This window comes from Panulirus ornatus, chromosome 8, assembly GCF_036320965.1.
Source record: "Panulirus ornatus isolate Po-2019 chromosome 8, ASM3632096v1, whole genome shotgun sequence".
NCBI lineage: Eukaryota > Metazoa > Arthropoda > Malacostraca > Decapoda > Palinuridae > Panulirus > Panulirus ornatus.
The window spans coordinates 3,947,634-3,964,242 of record NC_092231.1 but is presented as its reverse complement, the minus strand read 5'-3'; the positions used below and the strand labels follow the sequence as shown (position 1 = coordinate 3,964,242).

The following is a 16,609-nucleotide window of genomic DNA, read 5'->3' as shown; positions in this document are numbered from 1 at the left end:
ACAATGTTGACACAAGCAAATGAGGCTTTTCTTCATGGAGAATGGGTGATTTGTTGAAGTTATTGTATGTCTTACACCAGTTGCTTTTCTGTAACACCCCAACCAGGTAAGAGTTTTGAAGCAAATAATGTCTGCAACTGTAGATGATGTGGAGTGAGCTGATTAGTCTTAGCATTTTGGTAATATCTCACATGCTCGTTATTTTGAATTCCTGATTATGAAGTTAAGGATTTTTTTTTTGTTAAATATGACCTACTCTAGTACTGACCATAATATTTTTATGCTTCCATTATCTTTAGGCTACTATGATGAAGGATTTTTGGCAATTCAGCATGCAGTAGACATGGCAGTTGCAGAGTATTTTGGACCTGTACACCCAGATAGTAAGTTTACAAAGTTTATAATTGTTAGTTAGTTTTGTTGGAAATGAAATGTTTGAGGACAATATGTGGTGTGAGGTGGTTTCATTGAGTAAGTAATGAAAGGGTAAGAGAGAGGTGTGGTACTAAAAAGAGTGCTTTAGAGAGCAGAAGAGGGTGTGTTGAAATGATTTGGACATATGGAGAGAATGAGTGGGGAAAGGTTGTCAAAGAGGATATATGTGTCAGAAGTGGAGGGAACAAGAAGTGGGAGACCAAATTGGATGTGGAAGGGTGGGGTGTAAAAGATTTTGAGGGATTGGGGCCTGAACATGTAGGAGGGTAAAAGGCATGCACAGAATAGAGTGAATTGGAATGATGTGGTATACTGGGCTCAGTGAACTGTCATTGGACTAAACCAGGGGATGTGAAGTGTCTGGGGTATACCATGGAAAAGTCTGTGGGGCCTGGATGTGGATAGGGAGCTGTAGTTTCAGTGCATTACACATGACAGCTAGAGAATGGATGTGGCCTTTCTTTGGGTGTTTATTATTTATATTTATTTATTATTTATTTTGCTTCGTCGCTGTCTCCCGCGTTTGTGAGGTAGCGCAAGGAAACAGACGAAAGAAATGGCCCAACCCACCCCCATACACATGTATATACATACACGTCCACACATGCAAATATACATACCTATACATCTCAATGTACACATATATATATACACACACAGACACATACATATATACCCATGCACACAATTCACACCATCTGCCTTTATTCATTCCCATCGCCACCTCGCCACACATGGAATACCATCCCCCTCCCCCCTCGTGTGCGAGGTAGCGCTAGGAAAAGACAACAAAGGCCCCATTCGTTCACACTCAGTCTCTAGCTGTCATGCAATAATGCCCGAAACCACAGCTCCCTTTCCACATCCAGGCCCCACACAACTTTCCATGGTTTACCCCAGACGCTTCACATGCCCTGATTCAATCCTTTGACAGCACGTCAACCCCGGTATACCACATCGATCCAATTCACTCTATTCCTTGCCCGCCTTTCACCTTCCTGCATATTCAGGCCCCGACCACTCAAAATCTTTTTCACTCCATCTTTCCACCTCCAATTTGGTCTCCCACTTCTCCTCGTTCCCTCCACCTCCGACACATATATCCTCTTGGTCAATCTTTCCTCACTCATTCTCTCCATGTGCCCAAACCATTTCAAAACACCCTCTTCTGCTCTCTCAACCACGCTCTTTTTATTTCCACACATCATCTCTTACCCTTACATTACTTACTCGATCAAACCACCTCACACCACACATTGTCCTCAAACATCTCATTTCCAGCACATCCACCCTCCTGCGCACAACTCTATCCATAGCCCACGCCTCGCAACCATACAACATTGTTGGAACCACTATTCCTTCAAACATACCCATTTTTGCTTTCCGAGATAATGTTCTCGACTTCCACACATTCTTCAAGGCTCCCAGTATTTTCGCCCCCTCCCCCACCCTATGATTCACTTCCGCTTCCATGGTTCCATCCGCTGCCAGATCCTCTCCCAGATATCTAAAACACTTTACTTCCTCCAGTTTTTCTCCATTCAAACTTACCTCCCAGTTGACTTGACCCTCAACCCTACTGTACCTAATAACCTTGCTCTTATTCACATTTACTCTTAACTTTCTTCTTTCACACACTTTACCAAACTCAGTCACCAGCTTCTGCAGTTTCTCACATGAATCAGCCACCAGTGCTGTATCATCAGCGAACAACAACTGACTCACTTCCCAAGCTCTCTCATTCACAACAGACTTCATACTTGCCCCTCTTTCCAAAACTCTTGCATTCACCTCCCTAACAACCCCATCCATAAACAAATTAAACAACCATGGAGACATCACACACCCCTGCCGCAAACCTACATTCACTGAGAACCAATCACTTTCCTCTCTTCCTACACGTACACATGCCTTACATCCTCGATAAAAACTTTTCACTGCTTCTAACAACTTGCCTCCCACACCATATATTCTTAATACCTTCCACAGAGCATCTCTATCAACTCTATCATATGCCTTCTCCAGATCCATAAATGCTACATACAAATCCATTTGCTTTACTAAGTATTTCTCACATACATTCTTCAAAGCAAACACCTGATCCACACATCCTCTACCACTTCTGAAACCACACTGCTCTTCCCCAATCTGATGCTCTGTACATGCCTTCACCCTCTCAATCAATACCCTCCCATATAATTTACCAGGAATACTCAACAAACTTATACCTCTGTAAATTGAGCCCTCACTCTTATCCCCTTTGCCTTTGTACAATGGCACTATGCACGCATTCTGCCAATCCTCAGGCACCTCACCATGAGTCATACATACATTGAATAACCTTACCAACCAGTCAACAATACAGTCACCCCCTTTTTTAATAAATTCCTCTGCAATACCATCCAAACCTGCTGCCTTGCCGGCTTTCATCTTCCGCAAAGCTTTTACTACCTCTTCTCTGTCTACCAAATCATTTTCCCTAACCCTCTCATTATTATTATGTATCCCTGGGGATAGAGGAGAAAGAATAATTTCCACATATTCCCTGCCTTGTCATAAAAGGCGACTAAAAGGGGAAGGAGCGAGGGGCTAGAAATCCTACCCCTCCCCTTTTTTTTTTTCTTCTACCTTTCCAAAAAAGGAACAGAGAAGGGGGTCATGTGGAGATATTCCCTCTAAGGCTCAGTCCTCTGTTCTTAATGCTACCTAGCTTACGTGGGAAATGGCGAGTATGTATGATGAAAATTTTTTTATTGTTTTTTTTCTTTTTCTTTCAAACTATTCGCCATTTCCCGCATTAGCGAGGTAGCGTTAAGAACAGAGGACTGGGCCTTTGAGGGAATACCCTCACCTGGCCCAATTCTCTGTTCCTTCTTTTGGAAAATTAAAAAAAAACCGAGAGGGGAGGATTTCCAGCCCCCCGCTCCCTCCCCTTTTAGTCGCCTTCTACGACACGCAGGGAATACGTGGGAAGTACTCTTAATCCCCTATCCCCATTGTTATTATCATTATTTTAGATATCTGGGAGTGGATTTTGCAGTGGATGGAACCATGGAAGTGGAAGTGAGTCACAGGGAGGGGGAGAGGGTGAAGGTTTTGGGAGTATTGAAGAATGTGTGGAAGGCAAGAACGTTATCTCGTAGAGCAAAAATGGGTATGTTTGAAGGAATAATGGTTCCAGCAATGTTATATGGTTGCAACGCACGGGCTATAGATAGGGTTGTTTGGAGGAGGGTGGATGTGTTGGAAATGAGATGTTTGAGGACAATATGTGGTGTGAGATGGTTTGATCGAATAAGCAATGAAAGGGTAAGAGAGATGTGTGGTAATAAAAAGAGTGTGGTTGAGAGAGCAGAAGAGGGTGTATTGAAATGCTTTGGTCACATTAAGAGAATGAGTGTGGAAAGATTGACAGAGAGGATATATATGTGTCAGAGGTGCAGGGAACAAGGAGAAGTGGAGGTGGAAGGATGGAGTGAAAAAGATTTTGAGCAATCGGCGCCTGAACTTACAGAAGGGTGAAAGGCTTGCAAGGAATAGAGTGAATTAGAATGATGTGGTATACTGGGGTCGACGTGCTGTCAATGGATTGAACCAGGGCATGTGAAGTGTCTATGGTAAACCATGGAAAGTTTTGTGGGGCCTGGATGTGGAAAGGGAGCTGTGGTTTCGGTGCATTACACATGACAGCTAGAGACTGAGCGTGAACAAATGTGGCCTTTGTTGTCTTTTCCTAGCGCTACCTTGCATGTGCATGGAGGGAGGGGGGTGCCATTTCAAGGGGTGGCGATGGGAATGAATGAAGGCAGCAAGTATGAATATGTACATGTGTATATATGTATATGTCTGTGTATGTTTATGTATGTATATGTTGAAATGTATAGGTATGTATATGTGCGTGTGTGGGCGTTTATGTATATAAATGTGTATGTGGGTGTGTTGGGCCACTCCAGCTTCTTTGCCTCATTTTATCTTATGGAAACTGAGTCTTAGGTGATGGCAGGTCTGTGTTAGGGGTGTGTGATGTCACCATAGCTGTTTAATCTATTTATGTATGGGTTGGTGAGTGAGATGAATGTGTGGGTTTTGAGGAGAAGGCTAGGTCTCCAATCTGTCAGGAATGGGATCTCAGGATTGTGTGTGTATGTATGTGCATGTGTGTGTGTGTGTGTTTGTGTGTGTGTGTGTGTGTGTGTGTGTGTGTGTGTGTGTGGTGTTGAGGAGGGGCTTGGGAAGTAAGTCAATTATTGTTTGCCATTGACATGGCATTTGTGGTAGATTTGAGTGAGAAACTGCAGAAGTTGGTTTGTGAGCTTGGGAGAGCATATGAAAGGAGAAATTTGAGAATGAATGTGAAAGAAGCAAGGCTATTAGGTTTAGCAGTGCAAAGAGACAGGATAGTTGGGGATGATAGGGTAAGAGAGGGGGGTGTGGTAATAAGAAGAGTATAGTTAAACAAACTGAAGATGGTGTGCTGAATTAGTTTGGACATATGGAGAGAACAAATAAAGAGAGGTGACAAAGAGGGTACATGTGTCAGAAGTGGATGGCACAAGGAGAGGGGGTAAACTGAATTGGAGATGGGAGGATGGAGTAGGAAAGGTTTTGAGTGCTAAGGGCTTGAACATGTAGGAGGTTGTAAGGCATGCACAGGATAGAGTGAACTTGAGCATTATGGTATACAAGGGACAAAAGGCTGTCAGTGGACTGAATTAGGGCATATGAAACTGTCAGGAGAAACCATGGATAGGTCTGTGAGGCCTCTTTGTGGATAGGTGGCTCTGGTTTTATGCATGATACAAAACATTTAGAGAGTGGATGTTAGTGAATGACAACCATTTTATGTCTGTTCTTGGCCTTACTTTACTAATGCAGGAAACAGCAAAAAAAAAGTATGAAGAAAAAATATGATTTTATTATCTGTAACATTATTTATGTATTTACACATCATTACATAAAACATTTTTATTTTTATATTTGTACAAACTTGTTTACCATTTTCTACATTTATTTATAGTATTTACAGTATATTTGTAGGGTATCATCATGAACAGATGAAGAAAGGCCTCATTTTATCTCACATTATCTCTAGGTGCCATGCGAAATGCATCAAGATCACAGCCCCCTATCCACAACCAGGTCCCACAGCCTTTTCCATGGTTTTCCCCAGGTGCTTAAAATCTCATGGTTCATTCCACTGACATTGCTCAAATTCACCTTATCCTGTGCATGATTTTCACCCTCCTGCATGTTCAGGCTGTGAGCACTTCAGATCTTTTTTACCCCATCTTGCCATCACCAGTTTGGTCTGTTCCTTCTCCTTGTCACTTCCACTTTTGACACATACACTGTATCCTCTTTGTCAACTTCTCGCTTATTCTCTCTGTGTGTCCAAAATATTTCAACACAGTTTCCTCAAGTCTCCCAACCTTACTCTTCTTATTAATGCACCTGTCTCTTACCATTTCATTACCTACTTGATCAACCCTCCTAACACCACATATTGTCATCAAACATAATTTCCAATACATGTATCCTACTCCATGCATTCTCATCTGTAGACCATGCCTCACATTCATACAACATTGCTTGGAATATTATAACTTCAAACACTAATTTTTGCCCTCCCAGATAATGACCTCTCCTTTCACACATTCCTCAATGCTCCCAGAAGCTTTGCTCCCTAACCCCCCATATGACCTGCCTCCACATCCAAGGTTGTTTTTACTGCCATGGCCACCCCCAGGTATCTAAAACAGCTCACTTCCTCCAGGTTTTCTCCTTTCAAACTCACAGTCCAGTAACCAATCTCTCCACATTGCTGAAGCTAATAACCTTGCTTTTATTCACATTTTCTGTCAACTACCTCCTTTCACACACACTCCCAAACTCTGATGACCACTTTTACACTTTCTCACTTGAATCTTCCACCAGTGTTGTGTCATCAGCAAACAATAACCAACTCACTTTCCAGGTCCTCCTACAGGACCTTAGCATTTACCTCCCTCATGCCCATTATTTGTACTATTTACATAAGTAGATGAAAAATAACCATATTTTCATAAAGATATCAGCAGTAATGTAATGTTTTTTATTGTAAAAATGACTACATTAATACATGTGCATTTCTATCGTCTTGTCATGATAATGCTATCTGTGCACTCATACGATGGTTTATTGGTGACTGTGATGTGCGATATTTTTTCAAGCTGTGTTGTTTGGTTGCTAGTGGCATGCCATCATACCAAGGGCAGTCAAATTATTTCATTGGAAGGGTAAAGAGTTAACATTCCTATAGCTCTTCCTTCATTAGAATTTCTACCTCTGCTTTTACTCTTGCCTTCATACTAACCCCAGACTTTATCTCTAGGATATTTTCAAACTGTTTTACCCCCTTCCCTTTCAACTTAGTCTCACTCAGAGCTAGAACACCCAGGTTCCTTACATCAAATGTAGCACCTATCTCTCTCTTCTTCTCATTCTGGTTACATCTATACACATGTGTACATCACAGCCTGACCCTTTGAAGGAGTCAGCTTTATTTGGTTCTTTTATCATCTTTTTCTTCTTCTTCTTCCTCCCCCCCTCTCTCTCTCTCTCTGACAGTGACCTAGTTTCTACCCATCTCTCAATCGAAGACTCCTCATGACTCTCGTCTCTCCTTTGACGGTTCTGCAATTCCACCTCTTCACTCAATGAACAGATATTATTAGTTAAGTGTTGACTAATATGATGAATTACTTTTTTCATTGTGAATTACTTTTTTCATTGTGTGATTGGGAATTCCTTTTTTTAATTTATTTATTTTATCATACTTGATGGCCATTTCCTGCATCAGTGAGGCAGCACCATGTGTGTGCTCTACTTATGAATCATGCTTTTTTCACAGCACATTATGCACTGAAAATGCAGAGAATGCCATATCCAGCCTTCATCGACGACAAGTACCTTGTGGCATTACAGGCATGGCTTCCATTTGTCCTACTTGTGTCTTACATTTATCCAGCCATCAATATTGTGAAGAATGTTGTTTATGAGAAAGAAAAGAAACTGAAGGTAACATATTGATTTTCTGATTGCTTTCCCATTTTGTGATGAATATTGAATTAGTTAAACTTATTTTTTATTCTTTCATTAAGTAATGTAAATGTCAGATTCTCTCATGCAAAAAGATAAAAGAGTGATATAAAATCTAGCCTTGTGATTATGTAATTCTGAGTAGCAGACAAGAAATGTGTGGACAGCAAAAATAAAGTTTTTGTATATTGGTTTGTCTTTTCATTGTGTCGTTAACATTGAGTTAGAGAGTATTCTTCCTAAGTTATATGAGTGAACCAGAAAACTGAAATGTTAGGAGGGTGGTAGAACAAAATTGGAAGCTAAGAGTATATGGTATGATGACTTTGTAAGTACCATGGTTGTTTGGTAGAAAAATGAACTGTGTAGTTGTTTATGGAATGGAGTTTCTCATACCTACTGACCAGTCATGAAAGAACTACCATATTGCATGGATCATATTTGCTTATTACTTTGCTGCTGTCATATGATATGACCTGATTACCTGAATACCCTGATTACAAAGAATGGAAACTAGGAACATTATTACATGAGTTTTCTTCACAGATTTTCTTATTTGCCTGGGATTATGTCGTTTTTCTCTCATGATATTGTCTCTATTGGTAACCAAAGCTAGTTTGTGCATTAGTGAAGCTATCATAATTGCTTGGAAATGTCTTACTTCTCACATGGTAGTGAAGCTGTGAGATTGATTCATGTTAACGTTTTCAGTTTCATGATTATGAAATGCATCCTAACTTTTCAGGAGTCTATGAAAATGATGGGCCTACAAAACTGGCTACATTGGTCTGCTTGGTTTATTAAGTCAATCATGTTCTTGGCTACCTCAACCATTATTATCACAATTCTTCTTTGTACACACTGGTAAGTATTCAAAGATATCCATAGTTACTCTTTATAACTGGAAAGTGTTCTTTTTTCAATTTTGATATATTACTTCTCTTGTTACAACAGTATGTCACATGAAGAATCTCTTACAGATACTTCATCCATTGCGTCTTATATTTCTAGGATGAATACTATATTGTAATGACCTGTACTTTAGTAATTGACCCAAGAAATTTTAAAGTATGGTATTAAATGGAGGTAAGAGTGAATGACATCAAATAATTGTGATGTATGATATGATGTTTGTATGTTTGGTGGCATTATATGAAATGAGTGAAGATTGGGGTGATTGTGCTATGATACTTAATCATGGAGAATTAAAATGGAAGTTGTTGCAGTTGCTGTATGCAGATGAGCTAAGTTGTAAGCTGGATCAGAGAATGAACTGGTTAGAATGATAAGCTGCTTCAATAATGTTTGTATGAGGCGGATGCTTGAACAAGATGCAAATAAACTCAAAACTAGATTTTTAAAGGGTTGGGAGATCATAGTGTAATATCACTTTGCACACTAAAGAACTAGAAGTTGTGGTTGGAATCATATATTTTGGAGTAAAGCTCAGTAAGGATGGTATTGGAAAAGTCATGCAAAGAAGAAAAAGTAAAGGCTCAGCAAGAGCACTGGTGAATGGGAAAACTTTGAGCATAGACTATGCATGGAGCTTGCATATATTTGTCTCAGTGCTTGATGTATGGATATGGAATTCCAGTTTATATTTATCAGGATAGGTAAAAAGTAAAAGCCTTAGAGATCGTAACCTCGCTTAGTATAATTGGAATCAGAGGGATGGATAGAATGAAGTGAGAAAGCATAAGCAGGATGTAAGAGAAGAAATCATAATGAAGACATGGATGAAAGACTTTAAGGATGGTACGGTCACATATAACATTTGGCAAATATTAAGTTCATCAAGGCATATAGTGGTGCAGCTGAAAGTATGAGGAGGAAAGATAGACCTTAGATATGATTGGTAGATGCAGTGAGAGAATCCATTCAGGATTTTCCTCACACAGTTCTTCAAATTCTCCTCCAGCTACAAGTGGGCAAAACATATGGCACACCCCCTCATTTTAAAAGAGAACCTTGAAGCTAGCTGTGATCTTTACTTGATTATTTTGCCTCTGTGTATAAATGCTGCAAAACTTTCCTTCTTGGAAGGATGCTTTAGTCCTGCCTTTCTACCCAACACTCCATTTTTTTTTATCTCCAAAGTCTTTAAAACCATCCTCAACTTTAACTCTCTTATGCACTTTTTTTCAGCTTATTTTGACTGACATGGCATGGGCAAAAATGCAACACTCAAAGGCCACCATAGGTGAAAGAAATAAAGTGAGAGGAAGAGTGAGTAGAAATTAGTCAGGGCTGCTTAGGTGTTTGTAGATATTACTCTTGAAGGAAGAAATGTTATTGATAGAGGTAGAGATGAAAGGAGGAGGAGAATTCCACAATTTGGCTGCTCAAAGGAAGGGGATATCATAATGGTCAGTCCTTGAGTAGCTACTCCTCACACAGACCATTTTTATTATGGCTTTCATATTGCAGGGTGTGCTGGCAACCACTTCATCATGGCTCACCTTTGGTTCTCCTCTCATTGGGTTCTTGATAAATCTTTTGCCATGGCCTCTGACATATCGTAAGCATATGTGTGACAGAGGGTGGTGCAAGTCTTTGCTTGGTAAAGTTCCTTCCATTGGCTTTTCTACTTCACTCTATATTATTATGTACAATAGTCCTTCCAGTCATTCCATCATAGTAGTCAGTGATGGAGTGACTTCTTATTCTATTAACTATGGTGTCCTTCAGGGATCTGTCCTGTCTACTTTGCTCTTTCTTCTCTCCATAAATGATATTTTTTGCAGCCTGTAACCCTGTTTGCTCTAAAACATTGCCGATCTACTTTCTTCAGCTCATTTTCTATGCCTTTCTTATTCTCATACTCATTCTTTTCTCGTTCTGAATATACTTCCTGTGTTGATATAGACCTGTGCAACATGTCCTAATGTGGAAGCATGTAAAAACGTAAAACTGCTTTTTTTACCTATATCTCTCTTTCTCTCTCTCTCTCTCTCTCTCTCTCTCTCTCTCTCTCTCTCTCTCTCTCTCTCTCTCTCTCTCTCTCTCTCTCATATATTTTGTAATTATCAGATTTCAAAAACATTTTAGTTCAGTCTTACAGTAGGATTAACATATCCTCCACTTATCTTGGAAGTCCCATGTAATGAACATCTCAGAATCTACTTCCATAAACTGGGAAAATTTTGCAGGTACAAGCTATTTTTCTTCTGAGCTGCTATTCCATATCTCATGGGGTTACACTTGTCCCAGCATGAAATGTGGCTTTCATACCTTGGGTAGATCTCCCACCTGTGTTTTAGTCAGAGTGGAATCAAAAGCCTTCAACCTCATCAACTCTATTGGTATCACCTCTTTCATCTTACCTTTCCATTTTTTCTGTGATGTTTCTTCATTCTTTCTTTTTTTGCAGGTATTATTTGGGCTATTACTTTGTTAGTTGTCTGCTGAGTATCTGCTAATTTTTAAGATCCCATGGACTTCAGCACATAATTGGCTGCTTCGTTCCACAGCTTATGTAGAGCCTATCCACACGGGGATTGCACCTCCTTTCTTCAGACAACAAAATTGTGGAATTCTCTTCCTTTTTTCATCTTTCTTCATTTCTGTAATATTCTAACCTTAATGAAATATGTCTATAAACAACTGAGGAGCTTAGATTAATCAATGTTGTGATTTATATCTTCTCAAATAAACTTAGTTTTTAATCTTTTTCATTGGTGTGACATCAGTTTGGGCATACTTACCCATGCCATATCAGGAATTATATAAAAAAATGTTAGATGATATTTATTGTATCTTATCTTAATTCCCCTTCACACAGGCATGGACCTGAAAGTTTGGCAGTACTGAGCAAGAGTGACCCATCCCTCGTATTTGTATTTCTTCTGCTTTATACAACGTGCTCCATTTGTTTTTGCTTCTTCCTCTCGACACTTTTCTCAAAAGGTAAAGTAAAATTTACCTAGATGATTTGCTAAAACTTTTTCCACCTTAAGAATGTCTTTAAATTCATGATATATTTTTGTAACAGCATGCTTAGGGTTGAAATGTTGTTTGTTTATTAGTATTGAGTATTTATTCAATTCTTATTGCACAAACAAGAGCTGGATGAAATATGGTTTTCTCATATACAGCTTTGCAATTTTGATGGATTTAAGGATGAGACTAAGCAAATAGAAGCATTCATTTTATTTGTCTGTACTTTTTTTTTGTAAAAAAAATGTAAAGCAGCTAGAAGCATTCATTTTTATTTCTTTTCAGTTCTACTGTAAAACAAAGTAAAGAGGTAATGTGACTGTTATGGATTGAGGATATATGTAAATGAACTATGGGGCTGTATGCATTTCATCCATTCATTTAAATGGGTAAAGAGATGAAGGTATACTGTTGTTAGAAAGAGGAGAAATTAGTCAATTTTGAATTAGTATTTTTTCACCCTTAATCTTTTTCACCTCAGAATGGGCACTCTCATAAACTTCTCACTGCTTCTAGCAGCTTACCTCCCACACCTTATTTTTTAAGACCTTCCACAAAGCATCTCTGTCAACCCTATCATATTCCTTCCCCATATTCATAAATGCTACATACAAATCCATCTGTTTTTCTAAGTATTTTTCACATACATTCTTCAAAGCAAACACTTGATCCACACATCCTCTACCACTTCTAAAACCACACTGCACCTCCCAGTTTGATGCCCTGTACATGCCTTCAGTCTTTCAATCAATATCCTCCCATACAAATTTCCAAGAATACTCAATGAACTCATGCCTCTGTAGTTTGAAAACTCACTTTATCCCCTTTGCCTTTATACAGTGGCACTATACATGCATTCCACAGGGACTTCACTGTTTCCAAACATACATTAAATATCCTTACCAACCAATCAGCAACACAGTCATCCCCTTTCTTAATCACTTCAACTGCAATACCATCCAAGCCCTTCGCCTTTCTGGATTTCATCTTCCGCATGGCTTTCACCACCTCTTCTCTCTTCACCAAATGACTCTGACTCTCATTTTGCACACCATCCCAACCAGAACACCCTACATCTACCACTCTGTCATCAAACCCTAGCCTGAGCCAGGTACCGATTATATTGACCAACCCCTAGGGGTGGATGAATAGTTGGGTTGACTGTGGACTGAGTGCCGCATCTAGGAATTGAACCTATGTGCTCGACCCTGGACGGCTCGTTTAGACAAAACATCCTTCTTCTCTGCACATTGTTGAAGTTACCCACATGATCTCTGACACAGCTAGTTCAATGCCATCATCTTCATACAACAACTGTGGCAACTTCCATTTTGTTCAGGTATTCTTCAAAAGTACACCACTGTCGCCACACTTCACTCTTATCTCATACAGGGCTTGATGCATAAAGATAATGAACATTCCTGGTGACAGTAGAAAGCCTGATTGCATTCCCTGACTCTTGTAAGAGCACTTTTTCACTCTATCATTTACTCCCAGACAAGCACTTCTTACATGATAAAGGTTGATCTCTGATGAATTTATTCACAATCTAAAATAAGGTTAACAAGGTTACAAGTGTTAGAAAATTATGAAAGTACTTGAACCTTTACTCTCTGTAATGCCAGGACAACACTTAGGTGATTACCTAGGCAAGGGATATGCTGATCTCTTAATTGAGAGGCAATAAGCATAGTGGTCATAGAATGTTCGCTGGGTTTTGAAAAAGTAGAACTTCCCATCATCAAGTGCAGTGGTTGATGACCCAGCATTTACTTATCATTAGTTTAATTATTAGCCACCAGGGATGGCAGGTGGTGTTTATCAAGGAGGGAGAGGCTACATGCTTACTGTTGGTGCTTTTTAGCTTGCTTGGGCTGTTTCTGTCATGCTAGAAGAAAGGGTTAGGCATTATATTGTGGTGGACACTCATCCGCTGTTTGATATAACTAATCATACACAGTCAATTATTTACTTTTGTAATAGATGAATACATATTAATAATATTTTTTTTTTTATTATACTTTGTCGCTGTCTCCCGCGTTTGCGAGGTAGCGCAAGGAAACAGACGAAAGAAATGGCCCAACCCCCCCCCATACACATGTATATACATACGTCCACACACGCAAATATACATACCTACACAGCTTTCCATGGTTTACCCCAGACGCTTCACATGCCTTGATTCAATCCACTGACAGCACGTCAACCCCGGTATACCACATCACTCCAATTCACTCTATTCCTTGCCCTCCTTTCACCCTCCTGCATGTTCAGGCCCCGATCACACAAAATCTTTTTCACTCCATCTTTCCACCTCCAATTTGGTCTCCCTCTTCTCCTCGTTCCCTCCACCTCCGACACATATATCCTCTTGGTCAATCTTTCCTCACTCATTCTCTCCATGTGCCCAAACCACTTCAAAACACCCTCTTCTGCTCTCTCAACCACGCTCTTTTTATTTCCACACATCTCTCTTACCCTTACGTTACTCACTCGATCAAACCACCTCACACCACACATTGTCCTCAAACATCTCATTTCCAGCACATCCATCCTCCTGCGCACAACTCTATCCATAGCCCACGCCTCGCAACCATACAACATTGTTGGAACCACTATTCCTTCAAACATACCCATTTTTGCTTTCCGAGATAATGTTCTCGACTTCCACACATTTTTCAAGGCCCCCAGAATTTTCGCCCCCTCCCCCACCCTATGATCCACTTCCGCTTCCATGGTTCCATCCGCTGCCAGATCCACTCCCAGATATCTAAAACACTTCACTTCCTCCAGTTTTTCTCCATTCAAACTCACCTCCCAATTGACTTGACCCTCAACCCTACTGTACCTAATAACCTTGCTCTTATTCACATTTACTCTTAACTTTCTTCTTCCACACACTTTATTAAACTCAGTCACCAGCTTCTGCAGTTTCTCACATGAATCAGCCACCAGCGCTGTATCATCAGCGAACAACAACTGACTCACTTCCCAAGCTCTCTCATCCCCAACAGACTTCATACTTGCCCCTCTTTCCAAAACTCTTGCATTTACCTCCCTAACAATCCCATCCATAAACAAATTAAACAACCATGGAGACATCACACACCCCTGCCGCAAACCTACATTCACTGAGAACCAGTCACTTTCCTCTCTTCCTACACGTACACATGCCTTACATCCTCGATAAAAACTTTTCACTGCTTCTAACAACTTTCCTCCCACACCATATATTCTTAATACCTTCCACAGAGCATCTCTATCTACTCTATATGCCTTCTCCAGATCCATAAATGCTACATACAAATCCATTTGCTTTTCTAAGTATTTCTCACTTACATTCTTCAAAGCAAACACCTGATCCACACATCCTCTACCACTTCTGAAACCACACTGCTCTTCCCCAATCTGATGCTCTGTACATGCCTTCACCCTTTCAATCAGTACCCTCCCATATAATTTACCAGGAATAATCAACAAACTTATACCTCTGTAATTAATAATATGTTTGTTTTATCACATTTAGCCAACAGTGCAGCAGCAGTGACTGGCCTCATATGGTTCTTCACGTACGTCCCTTACATGATTCTTCGGCCACGTTACTCAAGCCTCACACTGACCAACAAGATCGTACTCTGTCTTCTTTCCAATACTGCTATGAGTCTTGGATGCCAGTTAACCTCCATGTTTGAAGGTGTAGGCTCAGGCATACAGTGGAAGCTCATATTTCGTGGGGTCTCACCTGATGACTCCTTTACCCTGGGTCATGTGTTTGGCATGCTTATTTTGGATGCTATTGTGTTCCTGCTGCTGACGTGGTACATTGAAGCTGTGCGGCCAGGAGACTTTGGTGTGCCTCAGCCATGGTATTTTCCTGTCATGGTATGTAGCCAAATGAACTGTGAATCACCATATGTATTATGTAATGAGTATTCTTTCTTGAGCATGGAGAGAGTGATGGATATGAGAATCCAAAACACTTATGCAGTTAGACACAAAATTTACAAGCTAAACATTTCATAAAATCATGTAAATAGGCCCCACTGTTGCTAATGACATCAACTGTATTGATAATAGGCACAGATCTGTGTTAGACAAGTGGGCCTATGTACACCATACATATCAAAGCTTGGGGACAAATTTTAAGTTTTACCACATGGAGAATGAGAGAGGAAAGGTTGGCAAAGATATATGTGTCAGCAGTGGAGGAAACAAGGAGAAGCAGGAGACCAAGTTAGAGGTGGAAGGATGGAGTAAGAAAAATTTTGAGTAAGAAAAATTTTGAGCAATTGGGGCCTGAACATGCAGGAGGTTGAAAGGTGTGCACAGAATAGAGTGAACTGGAACAATGTGGTATACTGGGTCGACTGCTGTCAATGGACTGAACCAGGGCATGTAAAATGTCTGGGGTAAACCATGGAAAATTCTGTGGGGCCTGGATGCGAATAGGGAGCTGTGGTTTCGGTGCATTATACATGACAGCTAGAGACTGAGTGTGAACGAATGTGGCCTTTGTTGTCTTTTCCTAGCGCTACCTCATGCTCGTGTGGGGGGAGGGGGTTGTCATTTCATGTGTGGTGGGGTGGCGACGGGAATGAATAAAGGCAGCAAGTATGAATTATGTACATGTGTATCTATGTATATGTCTGTGTATGTATATATGTATACGTTGAAATGTAAAAATTATTTGTACAAATGCAAAAATTATTTGTACATGATGTTACTTGCTCCATTATAGTTTCTAATCTGGAATCTTTGACTAATTTACACTGCCGAATTTGTCAAATTGAATAATGTGCTTTACTATGGTAGCATGATATTTATGGTTGATTTGGAGAAGTTGATCAGTTTACAATGTTTTGTTTCAATGAGTGTATCAGAAAAAGGAGTTTTTCCTCTTTTATGGGTTTTTCCTTACTCTTAGTTTTATTTGTCATTAGGTGGTGTTCCAGTGATCCACAGCAATATTATTTCATATTTGTTATGATATTTTGAATATATATGCTAGAAGTCCTTTGATTTTGATATCCAGGTATAACCCTGGTATTTATTGAATTTGCTCCATGGTGGGTAGCAGTTGGTTAGTGATGGCCACATAGTGAGCCAGCACTTCAATGGTTGTCAAGTTGCACTCCTCTGACCTAGGTAGATGTCTTTT

The 16,609-nt window shown here is 40.0% G+C and overlaps 1 protein-coding gene across 1 annotated transcript in view; it reads left to right on the top strand.

Moving 5' to 3' along the window:
* Positions 1-16,609, top strand: part of Abca3 (ATP binding cassette subfamily A member 3) — a 201,783-nt gene that overhangs the window by 31,090 nt on the left and 154,084 nt on the right. Inside the window, exons 8-12 of the mRNA XM_071663978.1 lie at positions 300-383; positions 7,325-7,491; positions 8,258-8,376; positions 11,297-11,421; positions 14,978-15,333. Of these exons, the coding sequence (XP_071520079.1) occupies positions 300-383; positions 7,325-7,491; positions 8,258-8,376; positions 11,297-11,421; positions 14,978-15,333 (851 nt within the window). The remainder of the gene's footprint in view (positions 1-299; positions 384-7,324; positions 7,492-8,257; positions 8,377-11,296; positions 11,422-14,977; positions 15,334-16,609) is intronic.